Genomic DNA, 17,885 nt, shown 5'->3' with positions numbered 1-17,885 from the left:
CACTGTCAACGACCATGTGGTTCAAGAATTGGACTCCACAGCCATCCGCCAGTTCACAACAGATGACCTGTGCAAGTTGTCGTCATCATTGAAACCAATGAAATTAAAGATTTATTTATGATTTATTTAGAGTATAAAGTCACCAGTTTATGTGAATATGCTGCAAATGCATTGACCAAGCACTCTGACACAGTGGAATTTGATTTGCACTTTTTACAAGCAAGGAAAAAAAGACTGGTGTCATCATATAAAGCGGAAAATGATTACTGATATCACTGTTTTCGGGAAGTACGAAGGTTCGCTGCATTGAAATGTCTTGTCAGTAATCATTATGATTTTTTTTAATGAATGATAGCATGGATTGTCCATATTCTTTGAAGTTACATAACAATGTTGTATTCACAGATTGTTGTGACCACAACTATGTCCGAAAATACAATGGCTTAAAATGAACTGTCTGTTTCTTCAAGCGGGTTTCGCTCTTCTAGAGACCATGGCAATGGCAAGACAGGCGATGATTGTTACAAGAATCATAGGTCAGCTGATTTCAAATGTATATACATGAAAAGTTCATTGTATGGGACATTAGTCTTTCCAGAACTATAATGTTGATAACAATGATGCGGAAGAGGAGGGGGCGTGACTGGTGACAACATGACGACAGAAGAAAACAGCATGTACTGACAACAGACAACTGCTGGAAGTTAACGTTTTTTTTGAAGGACTTCACCTCCATGTAGTCATACGAGCAATTCTTTGAGGCTTCAAGGTTGAAGTCGGTGAAGGTCAGAGTGACCTGGTAGCCAGCCGGTGCTGTGATGATATACACACAGTCTTGGTTGTTTCGGTAGTTGCCAGGGAAACCAGGAGACAGGACTGTACCATTAAGATCTGTGGTGTTCCATCCACATACTGAAAACAAAACCCAATCGACAAATCAGTCACAGAAGATCACTCAATACTTAACTTGTCAATCCATTAGTGTATTCATTAATAAGCTTGAGATATGCATTTTCGGTCCTTGTAATAATGTAGCAATATAAACGTCATGGCAAGATAGCAAACATCAAGATACACTGAACATATCACCAATGTACAAATGCACATAACCAACAACTACAACACTGACAACATGAAGATCTGACACTAATAAAGAAAAGAAAAGAAGATTGGTATGGCCCGGTAACAAGATCCAATCATCTTGCTAAAAATCCCCCAAGCAACTGTTGAAGGAGGAGGACGGAGGGGAGGACAGAAAAAGTGATGAACTGACATCATTGCAGAATGGGGTAAACCATTTAAAGAGAATCAGGCTTGGCGCAAATGGACAGACCTGGAGGTATCTAGTGAACAGTTCTTCTCTGCTGTGCCATAGATTTCATGGAGAAGAGAAAGAAGGAGGATATACATATATAAGTGGGAGGGGTGGTGGTGCAATAAAAGAAATCTAAAAGACAAGACAAGATGGATTCTTCAGTAACGATGAACGAGAGAGAGAGAGCAATATTTTTTCAGTATATGTCACAGCCCTTTCCGAAGGGACCCAAACACAAATATATATTATTAAAAAAAAGAATATAAATAAAAAAGAAAGAAAGCATTTTTTTCCAAAATAAAAAGGGGACTACAATCAATAATGAGTTGACTACTTCTTCAGGTAAATGAGTGTCACAGCTACAGCATTCAGAAACAATCATTTAATTCTTTAACTGGAATAGCACGCCTCTTCAAGGCTTTATATAAATACACAGATACATTATTTATTATGTTGTTATTCTGGTCTGTCATCGGCAAAGTAACATGAAAAAGATATGGGTTTAGGTTGAATTTTCTAGGAATGTAATCTAGTCTGAGATCAAACAGAGCAGGACAGTACAATAAAGTATGCATTTTATCTTTTTCAGCTTTACACAACGGATATGTCAAGGTACTGTTAAAAACTTCCTTATATCGATCGCGATGTATTACCACACCTGCCACTCCAAAACTAAACTTTGTCAAATAACATTTCAGATGTCTACCAATATCCCAAACATAATAATTTTCACATGTCCATGTCGATTTAAATATTCTATATAAAAAAAAAATCCAAAAAAATCAGACTATTCTGAACATGTTCATCCTATCATTGCCAATGACAATCAATAATTTTTGATCCTGCAAAAATGTGTTAACACTTTCTACTTCTTGGTTCGGGCAGACAAATCCAAAACAATGTCGGTATAAAAACTCTCTAACTCTAGAAACCCCTGTATATTTACCACACGCATCCAGCCAAATCAAACATTTCGTAAGCTGTAACTGGAAATCTAATGCATCGAATAGATGAATTAATATGAATTGGGTGACGTCTTGTTTCTTCATAACTTAAATCATTGGGTGTATTTATGTGGACTCTTGAGAATTTTGTTCCCAGCAGGTTGAACCTGTGAATAAGAACCTTTTCAAAAACACTTCACTGGAGTAATTCTGAAGTATGCTTAATTATACACAATATTCAACGAAGCATTTTTGCCCCAGTCGCAAGGTCTTTAAGGGCAACTGCAAAACAAAACCAAGTTGAAAAATATATACGAAGATATTCGTAACAATTAACAATCATTATTTTTTCACCACTGAGGAACCCCCTCTCTCTAGGTGGTAAATAGCTAGCTTTTCTAAATACAATAATGTTGCTCTCATTTGTGTTGATTCTGCACTGTACAGATCGTTTAACTGTGTTTGGAGACCATCTGGCGTTTCAGACAACAAAATATTATCATCTGCCAATAACAAAATTGTTCAATAAAATCAGGAGTTAATGTAGCACCGTGTTGACCATTATCAATTATTTCAAAAATGCTAATTCATTGATGAACAAAGAAAATAGAACTGGAGTACACGCATCTCTTTGTACATTATGACACAGTGAAATCGGCATATCTTACTTTAACATTTCTGTACATACTCTTAATGCATCTGTATACTTTAATCTTGATGCCGCTCTTTTGGAGTACTGGCTAAAGTAGATGTCCTGATACAGTGTTGAAAGCCTTTTCAAAATCAATAAAAGCTACATACAATTAACGATTCAAGTAGAACTGTTTCATATTATTGCTAAAAGTGTGAACATTTTGTCAATAGTGGAATAGCCCTTTTTAAACCCAGCCTGATGTTCACCAGAAATGTTTTGCTGAAACAACTTCTGAAGTCGACAATTACCATCAGTTTCAGTATCTTAAGAAGCCGTCACTGTGTTCGGACAAATCCATAATTTCGCCAGAAGACAATAATTATCGTTACCATTGGTTGTTTTTCAGTGTGCCAAGTGCGTGCTGCACACAGGACCTCGGTTTATCGTCTCATCCGAATGACTAGACGATTTTCCAGTCAAACTTGGGAGGAAAGACGAGAACGGGATTCAAACCCAGACCCTCACGGACTCTGTATTGGCAGATGAGTGTCTTTGTTTTAATCTGAGCCTTATTTACTTGATAGCTTTTATCATCTGATTATCTCTGAAATGTGCTTTTGATTTATATGAACACTGTATATTTTTTGTTGGCAGAGAGTTATTGAAATGTTTTTTTAAGGCATGTTTACATTCAACTGGATGATGTAAGGCGTTTTGAGCAGCATTGGTACTGGATATCGCGCCATAGAAAAAATGTGTATTGCTATTAACCATTCTGCCACCTTCCCCCTAGTTGAAAATTAATAACTGAACTGTACAGTTTGCTACTAATACCACACAGTTATTCCCCTGTTATTCATCTGTGTCATTAACAGATCCCTTTTCAAATCATGATACTACGACTGCATCTGTCCAGCTTTCTGGATATATCCCTTTGTCAAAAAGTGCATTAAAAACTTAAATAACTTAACCAAAAAAAGTAACTACAGCATCACCGTCATATTTCAGTAATTCACCAATGATTCCATCAGGTCCCGAAGATTTTCTGTTTGTAAGTATTGCCAATAAAACCTCTTCTTTGGATATTTGACGACCAGGATAATTCAGTCAGTATCATCATCAACAACAACAATAACAGACCATCCAATAGTATCATCGGTATTGTATCTTTTTGAAGCTTTTTGATATGATCATGCCAGTCAGAGAGAGAGAGAGGGGGAAGCGGAGAAGAGAGCAGAGAATGATAATGATACTAATTTTGTAATACTACTAATAGTAATGATAATGGATACTTATTGGGCGCTTTCCTCCTTCAGACGGAGCTCAAAGCACTTTGCAATAAGCAATAAACACAGAGACACACAGGAAATTACTTACAATAGGAGGTAAAAAAATTTTTAATGCGTATTATATTATTTAATCACACACACACACACACACAATATCAACCTGCTGTGAACGTTGCTCTGAAGCCACGTCCAGCAAAATTCCAATCCGAGTAAAACCTGATCCACATCTGATTGCCAGAAGAAACTGCTGGAGCCGGAAGTGACGTGTTGCAATAACGACCAATAACTGGGGATGCTTGGGTTCCATCTCGAATCTAAACATTCATTTTACACACACACACACACACACACACACACACACAGAGGCAGACGTTGTGCAAGCATAATACGCCCCTATACATTATTTGGCTTTGAATATCTGACAGAAGCAGTACAATCTAACAGAGGTGACCAAATAATAATGAAATGCAGGCTTATATAGCGCAATACCCCTATCTCAACACCCACAATACCCCATCTCAATCCCCACAAGATTTAGCATCTTGAAGGTAATTGTGGGGCCAACCTGATCTTTATAAATGTAACAAGATTTTGTCTAACTCTCCTATCCTCAAACAGCAAAATATTTCAAGAATGTGATTTTATAGGAGCGATAATTTTTTGTGTGTTCTTGTTTGCTGTAGATGATGAAGTAGTGGACTGTTTGGGGTATCACGATTCACACATTTACATTTTTTGGTGGGTATCTGTTACAGTGAGCCTGGTTATGGTAAAAGAAGATAGAAGAAATGGCGTCAAGAATGAGCAAATATGGAACAATCTCCCATCAAAGGTTGAGGAAGTCCCAGACTGCATTATTAATGTTGAAGAAACAACTGGAGAGCCTTAGGTCTGTATTTCTAACACAAATGGCTGCAGTTTCAGTTAGAGAAGCTTCAGTCAAGATATAGTTAGACAGTGACTGCTGGAAGCTGCAGATTTCCTATATCGCATGGACGTGTCTACAAATCTATGACCTGTACCCATAGCATGGAGATTGCTGTAACACACTTCAGAATTAACCACACAAAAAAAAACCCACAAAAAAAACACCTTTGGTGCTGAAGTTGTTCAACAGCAGCCAAAAACTTCTGAAACATCGGAGAAAGCATTTTGCAAGCCAGAGTGCATTTTCTTTCAACAGAGAAACACACACACCAAAAAAAAAAAAAAAAAACAGTTATACAAATGCACATAGGGCATCAGGACTTGCAATGTTTGAATGTGAAGACTGAAAAATGATGCTTCAAGCTGCAGAACAGGAAAAGGATGAAAAGCTTTTACATAAAGTAAGGTCCTTTGACCTTTTAGCATGCTAACCAAATTATCACCACAGCTGCTGCAGGTAATACCTGAGAGATCCAGTCTGTTAGAAAAGTACTGGCAAAGAATCTAAACCGGACCAGGAGGATCCAGAAGATTCACACAGGTTTGCTTTCGAACACGTGTGCCAGGTGACTGGCATATATATATATATATATATGATAGTCGTGTTCGACTATGACCATCACAACAGCAGAGAAGGTAACTGCTGTCCCCGACTATCTGGGCAAGAATTTGATTATAGTGGAGAGTGTCTTGCCCAAGTTACATCCCCACTCTCTTGGCCAAGAGAGTTTTAGGACAGTTGGCGTTGGAATGGTTCCCAATGGCCAACTATCCCCCAAGGCTGCAGCACTAAGAGCCAGTGCAATTTTGCCTCCTAGTTTGAGAGCCATAGTCCTTCACAAAACACTGAGCTGTAAATAATTCCTTACTGCAATAGAGAAACTTTTGATGGTACAACTCTCACTTTGCTCTTGGCCCAGCTGTAAACTTATGTCAATCTGTGATAGATGTAACCAAGCGCTATGCTTGCTTCAAAAACTGTTCACACACAAGCTACATCAGACGACATTTTCACAACTAACCCGCAGGACTCCAACAGCCCGCGCAGATATGTTACGCCATTCCTGGTTTGAACGCAAAGCCGCGTACGTCATTTTGTCCTCGCCAGACAACCTACTCCTTGACCAGCGTCGCGGTATGCTATTGTCTGAGCTGGAATATGTGTTTCTGCTCCACCGTATTTAATAAATATCTCTTTTGTCAGATCAGTAAACTACAAGTATTATATACTGGCAGAACTGTTGCAATTCCATCTTTAAATCTATTCTATTTATGTTTGCCTACGTTATAATGATTTAACGCAGTTTGTAATTTTTAGCAACAAGCTTGTTAAAACTGACCCTGTTCAGGTGACTTATAGATTATAAATTTAGCGTAAATAATCAACACTTCATTTTATACTTATTAGAAAGTAGGCGTTGAACTCTTTCTTTTGCAACTTATCCGACGTAAATCGGTTCAGGAATCATTTAGAAATCTATCACTGAACACCTTGTAAGAAACACAGCTGTTGTCGGATTTGGCCTGATTTCAGCCGATCTGCTTCGCAGCACACATGATTGTCTTTGTAGTTCGCTTAACCTGCATAAATTGGCACAGCGAGTGATGAGTAGTCACTTCATACCTGGTCAGTCATCTGACCAGAGGCGCTCTCTCTCTATTGCTGCGTCGCAAGCAGTGTGTGAGTGTGTGTCATGTGTGTCCCCACAACGGCTGACATCTCACTACGTATCACTGTAAGTACTAGTGTGTAGAATGTGCTGATGATTTGTAAATTGTATTCTTTGACACAGTACTTGTGTTCATATGAGTATGTTCAGTTACTGCTTTGACATGTAGTCACAGCACGGCTATGACTGATATAGAAAATCGCCATGTCGTCATATGCTCGTAGCAGTATTCCATTTGATTCTTCTTAACGTCAGTCAATGACGTCTCAGGACACAGATAGTTTGTTCCAGAATGTTCTAGTGGATGACGCATTCATTCTCATCTACTGTCACTGATTAAAGTTAGGTTACTGTCCCTTCGGCGGAGGAGATTTAAATGTTGAGCACAAGCTTAGCAATGTTGATACTTTGCTTTGATGCAACCGATAACTTGTGCAAGTTCATTCACCACTTAATGGTTAAGCCATGGTGGTTCTTCACTTACTATCTGGTCTATCAGTTTGCCAGTATGATATCAAAGTCACTGACTCTATTATTTTGTTTATTATTCATGTATTATTTCACATGCAAATATCAGTTGTACTGCTACAGTGTTTCACAGTTACAGTGTGCTCAGTACTCTAAGATGTGTGTAGTGTTCTGTAACGATTACTAGATAGTGTTGGATTAATATCAGTTATTGGTTAAAACCACCTGATATGTATCAGTCTGTTAACTGTAATTTAGTTATCATGCCCTCTCCTATACGGCTTACTCGTATAGTGCTACATGATAAACTGATTCATTTGAGTCACTTTGACACAGTATAAGCTTTACCTAATCTATACTGTCAGTGTACTTTCACTAAATCAGCATAGCTTCAATCACTTTAACTGTACTATTTAAATGTATTAGAAATGTCATTTGATGTCACTGTTTGGTCTTCACACATATGCATTACCAAGTGGTAGTCTTTCCATGTAATATGTATACATGTGCTTTATTATTCACTTGTGCCGACATGTTGTGCTAATGACATTTGTTTGTGTCATTCCAGGCACTGTCTTCTCTTCTTGTATCTTCTTCTGTTCTCCTCCTTTAGTTTATATCTTCTTTTCTCATGTCCTCATAACTATTGTAAATAAAACAATAGAAAAACCCATTTGTGACTGGCCTCTATATGTTCCTGGCCTGTGCGCAGGAATTCTTGTCTATCCTTTAATACAGTAAATCATCATTAGTTAGTTCTTTTGTACCGTCCCCCTTAGAACCACTCGGTTCAGGAACACGGCTACATATAAGCTGTGTGTTGGCATAAGGTGATTGGCATAGAAATCATAAGCTTATTTGCGATCATGATACTCGCTAAGTTGCGCAATATATACTTAAGTGCTTTGGCAGAGAAGGCTTCTAGATCTGAGATACAAAGTACAGAAAATGGAAAGAAAAAAAGCTGACGCTCCTGGCAGATACCGTCGTTTTCTTCCCTTGACCAAAAGGGAATGTACAAATCGTACCTCGGGACAGATTTAAAACGAGTTTCAACTAAGAAGGACATCCAACTGCTGAATAATATCATCAGCAGGGAGCCAATGGAGGTTCCAAGACTTTTCGGAACTGTACACAAGGTACGGCAGCAGCTTTTCTCCCTGGTTAAGGGAATAAAACAACAGTTTCTGATCAACGTTTCTTTTCAACTTCTGTGCTCTGTAGCTAGGATGATTTGGATGCTTTCTCTGCCAAAATACTTCTGTTTGTTGATATTTCTTTGCCAATTACCTGGCGAGCATGCTCGAAAGCAAACCTGTGTGTGTAACTCCTCTAATTCATCTTGGTCTTGTTTAGATTCTTTTTCAGCACTTCTCCAACAGGCTGGACTTCACAGATATTGCCTGCAGCAGCAATAGTGAGATTTCATTTGCCATGCTAAAAGGTGAAAGCACCTAATTCTAAGTAAGAGCCTTTCATCCCCTTTCTCTGTTCTGCATCTTAAAGCACCGTTTTCCTGCCTTCATATTCAAATACTGTAGTTCCTTCTGTTGTCCACGTTCTTAATTTTCTTTCTTCCTTCTTTGTTGAAAACGAAGCAGTCTGGTTTGAAAATTGCTTTCTCTAGTGTCATCAGAAGAACACTTAGAAGTTATTGGTTGCTGGACAGGTTCTTCATATTCTGTGGAAGTCCTTTAACGGCAAAGGTTCTTTGTGAAGTGTTGATAACAATATCCAAGGTACCCATGCCCTTGGCTTTGGTTCCCAGGAACTTTCAAAGACATTTTCCATGCTATACGGGGAGTTAACAGATTCCAGCAGTTTCCGTTTGATTATATCTTTCAACTTCTCTTATAGCTTCTCCAACTACAGCTGTTTGTAATTAGTGTCCTTTCTTACTTTTCTGTTGCAAATCCTCATCATCTATTGTGGATGTCCTTAAACGACAAAGTGTTGTTTTTAATTCTGAAGAGTTTATAGCAGTCGCTGTGATACCCATGCTCTGGGCTTAGGTCCTAAAAAATTTGGAGATATTTCCACGTCATACGGGGAGCCCACAGGTTCCAGCAGTCTCCGTCTATGTCTTGACTGAAGCTTCTCTGACTGAAACTGTAGCCAGTGGTAATTAGAAAAACAGACAAACGGTTCTCCAGTCGATTCTTCAACATTTATAATGCAGTCTGGGACTTCGTGTACTTTTGATGTGAGACTGTTTCATGCTTGCTCTCTTGACGCCATTTCTTCGATCTTCTTTTACATCATCAAGTTCACTTCAGCAGATACACAATGCAAATGTAAATGTTAAATCATGATACCCAAAACTGTCCACTAGTTAGTCATCAATCGCAAACAAGAACACACTATAAAACAATTGCCCCCATAAAATCACATTCTTGAAATATTTGCTCTTTGAGGGTATGAGAGACAAACAAGATCTTGAAACATTTATAAGAATAAGGTTGGCCCCATGAGAGCCTCTCAGTTACCTCCAAGACTCCAAATTGTGTGGTTTCGTGTGGAAAGGAATTGTAAATTATCACAGAGCACTCTAAATACGTTAAAACCAGTCTGCTTTATTCCTGTGAGTGTTTGGGGGGAGGTGGTAGGTGCTTGGGGTTAATGTCGTTTATTTGCACGTTATATACGCTGTGTTTTGAACGAAAATTCTTCAAATCAGTATTCATTGCTTCCTGAAGCAGGGGAACATGACATATGTAAATGTTAGCCACACAAATCACACGATTTTGCGACTAAAAGGCGATTCCTGGCAAAACAGCATTTTGGGGGTAGGGGTAGCAACTCGACCAGTGTGACTCCCCAAAGGGTCAAATGTTCATCTGAACGTATGAAATAATTCCTAGAAGACCCCTGCAGGTCTCTGTATTAAAACAATTTCGGAAAGAGTGATATTGAAATGATGAAATAAAACAATAGGACAATTTTTCGTTAATTCGTCGAAGATTTGATAGTATGCCAATACAAGCCTTGATTGTGAAAGAATGAAGATATTTCAATTCTGGATATTTGTTCGTATAAAAAAGACCCTATTGGAAAAGGAAACATATAATATGTGGTGGTTTCCTTTATATAAATATGATTTATGGGGTTTTGATGTTGAACTTGTCTAAATTTTATTGACTGGGTCACAAGAGGGTACCCTTGTGCCAAGGGCAGTAAGAGTGCTTCCCAATTTTTTTCTTGGGAACATGAGTTCAGCAGATCCCGAAGAACATTTAAGACTTGTCTAAATCATTCCTGGTGGGGCAGGGGGAGGGGCGTGCATGGTAACCCCCTCGGCCATGCTAACTAATAGGGCTCACCGCACTTTACGCGGTAATGCGCCCGACTGTAGTGCGAGACGCGCATGGAATGGCCGGTCTGGTGCGGCAATGCTGCTAGCGCTGGAGGCAAAATGGGTCGTTATCTCAAGCAGAAACTTGTCAACTGTCGCCGGTTCCTGTGCATCTGAGTCTTCTCAGACAAAGAGAGACAGACAGACAGACAGAGACACAGAGAGACAGAGCCAGAGAGAATCCAGCCTGTCTGCTCCATTCTTAAGTCATTCTGTAGCTACGCTTGAACATCGGTCATCAAGACATTTTCACTTAGCCTATGGAGCTAATACATCAGCTGATGCACCATCAGCACTGGTCTTTTCCTTATCCATAGTCACTTTGTGAACTCTAACATCAACGCAAAGTGTTGTGGTGTTACTGCCGTCGGTTTTGTCGTCAATGTTGTTGTTTTGATGACGGCTCTGCATTTAATACTAACATTACCACCGCACCTTTATTTTAGACTGAAAATGAAAGAACACTTGCTGCTAGAGTCAAATGGATAGGGATCTGATGTGATCTTAGTTCATGAGTCCTCCAAATCAATAAACTCACACTTCTCACTTGTAATGTTGGCAAAGGTCGTGTTCAGTTCATATTGTCTGCTCATAATAAATGTAATGTTAAGTCTGCCGAAGACACTGTTCTGGACGGTTAATTGTGAATAGTGATAAGTCATAGTGGACATACAAAGTACCAGAACGTGTCAGCTGATGCCAAAGCAAACTGAAACTCGACACATGAAAAACAAAATAAATGAATTTAGATTTTAGAATACTAAGTCTCATCTTATAACTTGCCACAAAGACATGCAAGTGAGAATTGTTAATGAGCGAAATTTCTCATATTTATTATTTTAAATGATTTGAAACTAATACGTGCTGTATAAATTGTAGCGTAGATAAAAGAGGACAGTGTGTCTGTGCGTGTGTGCGTGCGTGTGTGTGTGTGTGTGTGTGCATGTGTGTGTGTGTGTGTGTTTCTTTGTGTGTGTATGTGTGCATGTGCCCGCTTGTGTATACGCGCGCTTGCATATTTTAGATGTTCGTGTCCGACTATAACCATCAGAACAACAGAGAAGGCAACCTCTGAACCAACTGTCTGGACTAGATTTTGATAAAAGTAGATAGTGTCTTGCCCAAGTTACATCCCCACTCTCTCGGCCAAGAGGGTTGTAGGACAGTCATTTTTGGGATGATCCCCAACTAGCCCCCAAGGCTGCAGCACTAAGAGCCAGTGCAATTTTGCCTCCTAGTTTGAGAGTCATTGACCTTCTCAAAAGACTAAGTTATACATGAATTCCCATTGCAATGGAGAAAGCATTTATCATGCAGTTCCCACTTTGCTGTTGACCTAACTGTAAGCTTATGTCAATCTATGAAATAAGGCCGATCGTTGACACATCCACGATGCACTTATACAAATGCACAGACATGGATGTCAAACTAAATTCTATCTATCATTTTCAAATCATGGTTTTCATTTTTGTTCATACTTGTGTTATATATACTTTCCATACAAATATTCTTTTTGACCCTGTTACAGACTTTGTTCTTTTCTGTTCTGTGAATCAAGGGAGTGTTTCATTCTGATGGAGATCAAGGCGATTGTATGACGATTCTTTTTTTTTTTTTTTTTTTTTTTTTTTTTTTTTTACAAAAAAAACATAAGACTGTTAATTTCAAACAAGATCAATCGACTTGAAAGTATATACCCACACCTATAGTGATAATTTCAATGAAGACATCCGCTGGAAATAAAAGAAAAATCACCTCTAAAAAATCAGACTGATAAGGATCAAGGTCGAAGTCAATGAAGGTCAAGCTGACCCGGTAGCCGGCAGGAGCTGTGATGGTGTACACACAGTTCTGTCCGTTCGTGTAGTTTCTGGGGAAATTGGGAGACTGGACTGTTCCGCTAAGGCCTGTTGTGGCCCATCCACACCCTGAAAACAAAACAGTCAGACAAAAACAAATCAGTCAGACAGATATCATTAAATAATCAACTTGTCAATCCACCAATGAATTAAATTCTCAATCCAGAAGAGCTCTCTCTCTGTCTCTCTCTCTCTCTCTTTGGATTACTTTATCCTCATCCCACCACCACCCTCAACTCCTTCCCTCCTCCCAAATTTTGAATTATGGCTTCTGGTCTATGTTCTTTAAAACATTCTCTCTTTCTGAATATACATATTTATTTGTATAAAGTAAACACGCACCTTTGAAAAATAACCATAAACACTGAACAGCTGCAAATTGCAACGAAAGAAGAGCTTTGTTAAACAAAGAAATCATTCAAATTATTCAATGCGTGCTGCCCAAAACAAGTATTTTCAAGACCTTATGTCGTGTAAGTCTAATAACAGTGCTATTTGGAAAACAACTAAACAATTAATTATTCAACCAATATGTGTTAGTTCTAGATCCACACCAAATAATGAACAGACTCCTGACAAAATTTTGTTCATTTCAGTGAATTTGTTACCACTGAAATAGCATCTGACAGACCTGTTCGTAATGACCTGGACATTTTTCCATGGTTTCATATTGTTTTTAAGAATGACTTTACGGGGGTTCGTGAAGTTTATGATGTCTTGATTCATATATATCAAACAAACACTCGTGGTTTACATGTAATCGACAGGAAAACGTTAATAATAAATGCTCTTTTATTTCTAAAACCCTAAGGTATGTTTTCAAATCATCCATGGATAAAAACCTGTTTCCAAAGGCTTTTAAATTCGCTAAAGGTATACCTCTTCATAAATATGGTGAGGAATTTGAGCTTCTAACTATAGGCCAGTAAATTAACTATTTTATTTACTTTATCGAAAGTGTTGGAGAATCACAGAAGACCGCATATTAGTTTGTTTTTTGAATCTGTTGCACCCAAACCATCCGGTTTTAGGAATAAGTGTTCTTGCCATACAGCTCTGACCAGCCTAACTGATGAATGACTTATTTTTTAGAAAATAAAACCAAATTACTGGCGTCGACTTTACCAAAGCATTTGACACAATTGACCCCCCAGAGACAGATGTGGAGGCATGAGGGAGAGAGAAACGGGTGGACAATAAGCATAGAAGCAAAAGACAGTAGCAAAAGCAAGAGTTGAAAAACCAACCTGAAACTGAAATAAATGTTGCTTTGAATCCTCGTTTGGTCACAGACGAATCTGTTTTAAACCGGATCCACATCCGACTGCCGGAACTTCTTACCGGAGCCGGAGGTGACGCGCCGCAGTGACGACCAAGGATAGGGGATGTCTGACCTCCATCCCGAATCTGTACATATGTGTTTTACACACACACACACACACACTCAATCACTCACCCACACACACACACGAACAAACACATACAAACACACACACACACACACGTACACACGCACGCGCGCGCACACACACACACATGTAGTGTATGCATGACACGTTTACAGGCATGAGAATCAGACAGTCTGACTAAACAAATCAACTTGTGTGTCTCAGTCAGCCAGCGAAGGTCATCTCGGTATATTCAGTTAGATTTGTGTGCATCAGTTTCTGTTTCCCATCAATGCTCCACCAGTTAGGACAATCGTCAATTGTATAGCTCCTCAGGCAGTTTGTCAGTTAGTAAATTAGTTACTTGGCTTGCTGGATAGTTAGAGGCTTAGCTGGATGGCTTATCAGTTTGCTATTTATTTCCCAATTAGCTGTCAGTGCTAGTACGTTAGTCGGATAGTTGGTGACTTGCTGAGTGAGTTCGTTTTATTATAGTTGATTAGCAATATATGTGGCGAATGACAAACACTCTTTATTATCATTACCTGTAAGGATCTACTGACATGGGGGTGACAAAGGTTAATGTTTCTATATTACCATAAGTTTTCTATAACACACACTACTTGTTCCAACAGTACAAAAGTCTTTTATCTAAATACACCTGCCAAATTATAGACAGTACTTAAAACAAAACAAAAACAAGTATTAAAAGAGAAATAATACCGTCCAATTCAACAATCCATTCTTATAATAACATTACAGTAGGCTATAATTTTACTTTGACAAATGCGCTTCTTCTTTGGTGATTGTGTGTGTGTGTGTGTGCCCGTAAAAGTGTGAGTGGGGAGGAGGGGTTCAAGAGGGGAGGTATGGGGGGGGGGGGGGGGAGGCGCACTTTTTTTGTGATCGATCGGCACTTGGAAACCTGTGTAGTGCTTGTCACAAATAAGATTTCTGTTACATATAAAAACGGAACACATACCCAGGCTCACAACCTTCCCCTACCAATTCTGATCAAGGACAATACCGAAATCATTTTCATCTTCCTTTCTTGCACATTTTTTATCTCAAGGCCTGACTAAGCACGTTGGGTTACGCTGCTGGTCAGGCATCTGCTTGGCAGATGTGGTGTAGCGTATATCGATTGGACCGAACGCAGTGACGCCTCCTTGGGCTACTGATACTCTTCCGGAACCCGTTTCCCACAACAAATATAATCACGCACACATTCTTACCAGTGGCCTAACGCTCTCTCATTCAGTTCAATTCCTAACCAACTTCAAAAATTCAACATCATTTTAGATCTAGACATAGCCTAACACTAAAAGACGAGCTCAGACGAAGAACCAAAACTTACATTTTAAATCCGGAGGAGCCAGCCAGCTAAACAAAATAACACAAGGAGGGTCATTGGTACTCAACAGTCTGGCACTTCAAATTTTAGATACATTCATCCAACTTTCATACTACAGCATTCTCTCTACAAATTTCATGTTCGCATCTCTCTCTCTCTCAAACCAAAAAGTGAAGTCGAACCGTTGACTCTTCATCCCAACTTCCGACTCTCCCGTCCGACCAATCAGAAGGCAGCACACAAAAATCGTGCATTTCGCTCCCTGACAGTTCTGTTAAGGGATAGTGCTGAAAATACTGAAGTGCATGTTCACGCGCAGCAACAATTTTATCGTCGTTGTCCTGTGGAGCAGGTGCTTGATTTTTACTTCAGTTTTACTGTTAGCTGGCGTATGTCTGCGTGCATCTACTGTCCACTTCTTCTAGATTTTAATAATGTATTGGTTTATTCTAGATTTTAAACTGCCTGTATCTTATCTGATTTTAACTCGTGTGCGTAACGACGTAAGAAGTGCAGGGTGAGAGCGACATTATTTGTGCTCACGTCTCCCCATGTTCATGGCAATAAAGCCGATGATTTGGGACAAGTTTCAACTTGTTTGTTGGGCTCTGTTTTAAAAAAAAAATTTTACCAGTTCATTATACATTATATTAATTCAGTAGGTTTAACAAGGTTTACCATGTTGTACATTTATCTTCCATCAGGAGAACCAACGTTGCGCCAAAGCAGGTGATGGTTTCGTGAAGATTCATAAGAGTTGCTTTCAAAACAAGATGCGTGGTTTCATAATCTTTATTGGCATTGATTAGTCCGTACCTATGATAGTGAGGGTAAATGGAAGAATACAGTTCAGTGATCTATGATATTTACCTCCAGATAATCATACCCGCATTCCTCTTCAACTTCAAGATCGAAGTCGGTGAAAGTCAAGGTGACCTGGTAGCCGGAAGGGGCTCTGATGGTATAAACACAGTTCTGGTTGTCTGGGTAGTTGTTTGGGAAATTCAGAGACTGAACTGTGCCAGTAAGGTTTGAGGTGCTCCATACACATCCTGGAAAGAAAACTACCGATCAATCTGTCGCACTGGATCACTCAGTGATCACTTTGTCGATTCTTACGTAGTAAAACCCCAGGAATGCCTTATGACGTCAAACTTACGACCAAAGTGACGTCACTGATGACATCATAAAAAGGGGAGTATGTTTAGAAGGCTGAAAATTCACAGATTTGATCGAGAGTGGTATATCTCCAGAAAATTTTCTCAGTTTTGGCTGGTTTCAATGGATACTGATTTATGACTTGAAACGTCTCTTCTGCTGTGTTTTCCCTGAGTCAAGGGGCTTTAATTAGTTCAGAAGTAAAATCGTGTGACATGGCATACATTTTGTATAGTTTGGTTGGCGGGCCTTCATTGTTTACCTGTGTTTTTGTATTCATTTCACACATTCTATTGGCTTACCTCTGTTTTATGATAATAACAATAACACTGATAACACTACTACTGCTACTACTACTACTATTAATACAGCACACCATCCAAAAATCTGCTCTCGGTGCTTTACAAAACACTTTTGTTTACATAACACATTATGTCAATGTCACGTACACACACTTAAATCGGACTAACAAACTACACACACACACACACACACACACTGCATACATACCTTTTAACACACATTTGAACATGGCAGCTGCACCCCACACATACGTACATACAAACACACACACACACACACACACACACACACACACACATATATAATTACAAATATATATAATAAATCATATATATATATATCATACGCGCGCGCGCGCGTGATCAAACACATGAACACACACAAATACACATTCATACACATACATACGTATACACACACATAGTCAGCACTCCACACGAAAAGAAGTGGACCTCCCACAACTGAACTTATTGCTGAGGGAAGAGGTGAGTTTTGAGAAGTCAGAATGACAGAGGTTATCAGCGAGCTTGTTCCACATCTCTGGCGATTGAAAAGAAAACGATCTGTGTCCACAGGTCTTATTTCTGACATGAGGTACCCTGAGAAGTCGAGTATCAGAGGAAGAACGGACCTGGCGAGACGGATTTTTGATTTGGAGGAGTTCAGAAACGGATTTTTGATTTGGAGGAGTTCAGAAAGATACTTTGGGCCAGATTTGTTGACTGCAGAAAAGTCAGAGTGGATAGCATAATTATAGTCCATTCGATCAGAAATAGGCAACCAGTGCAGAGAATGATAGAAAGTAGAAGCATGGTCAAATTTAGAAGCTCTGCAAATTTTTTTAATGAGTCTGGCAGCGTTATTCTGAATTCGTTGGAGTCTGTCAAACAGATATTTGGAAGGCCGGCCAAAAGAGAATTGCAGTAATCCAATCTTGATTGAATAAATGAATGAATGATATGGATACTTGCATAACGCCTATCCTTAGTCGGAGACCAAGCTCTAAGCGCGGCTTTACAATTACGGGTCATTTGCACAACAGGTTGCCTACCTGGGTAGAGCCGACTGACGGCTGCCATTGCGGGGCGCTCATTGTTTGTTTTATGTGTCTTTCAATCAGATTTCAGGCACGCGCTCATACACGCTCAGACAGACATGCTATATTTTACGTGTATGACCATTTTATTTATTTACCCCGCTATGTAGGCAACCATACTCCGTTTT

The 17,885-nt window shown here is 39.2% G+C and overlaps 1 protein-coding gene across 5 annotated transcripts in view; it reads right to left on the bottom strand.

The window, feature by feature from the left end:
- The window catches only part of LOC143275679 (cubilin-like), a 62,691-nt gene that overhangs the window by 29,091 nt on the left and 15,715 nt on the right, over positions 1-17,885 (bottom strand). For all 5 annotated transcript variants that reach the window (XM_076579968.1, XM_076579970.1, XM_076579971.1 and 2 more), the window contains exons 6-10: positions 16,071-16,252; positions 13,706-13,865; positions 12,355-12,527; positions 4,343-4,496; positions 731-912 (exon numbers count right to left, since the gene is read on the bottom strand). In XM_076579968.1, the coding sequence (XP_076436083.1) occupies positions 731-912; positions 4,343-4,496; positions 12,355-12,527; positions 13,706-13,865; positions 16,071-16,252 (851 nt within the window). The remainder of the gene's footprint in view (positions 1-730; positions 913-4,342; positions 4,497-12,354; positions 12,528-13,705; positions 13,866-16,070; positions 16,253-17,885) is intronic.

The sequence above is a fragment of the Babylonia areolata genome, chromosome 30, assembly GCF_041734735.1.
Source record: "Babylonia areolata isolate BAREFJ2019XMU chromosome 30, ASM4173473v1, whole genome shotgun sequence".
Taxonomy (NCBI): domain Eukaryota; kingdom Metazoa; phylum Mollusca; class Gastropoda; order Neogastropoda; family Buccinidae; genus Babylonia; species Babylonia areolata.
Note: the sequence above shows the minus strand (reverse complement) of the source record. Positions and strands in the feature narration are given on the sequence as shown.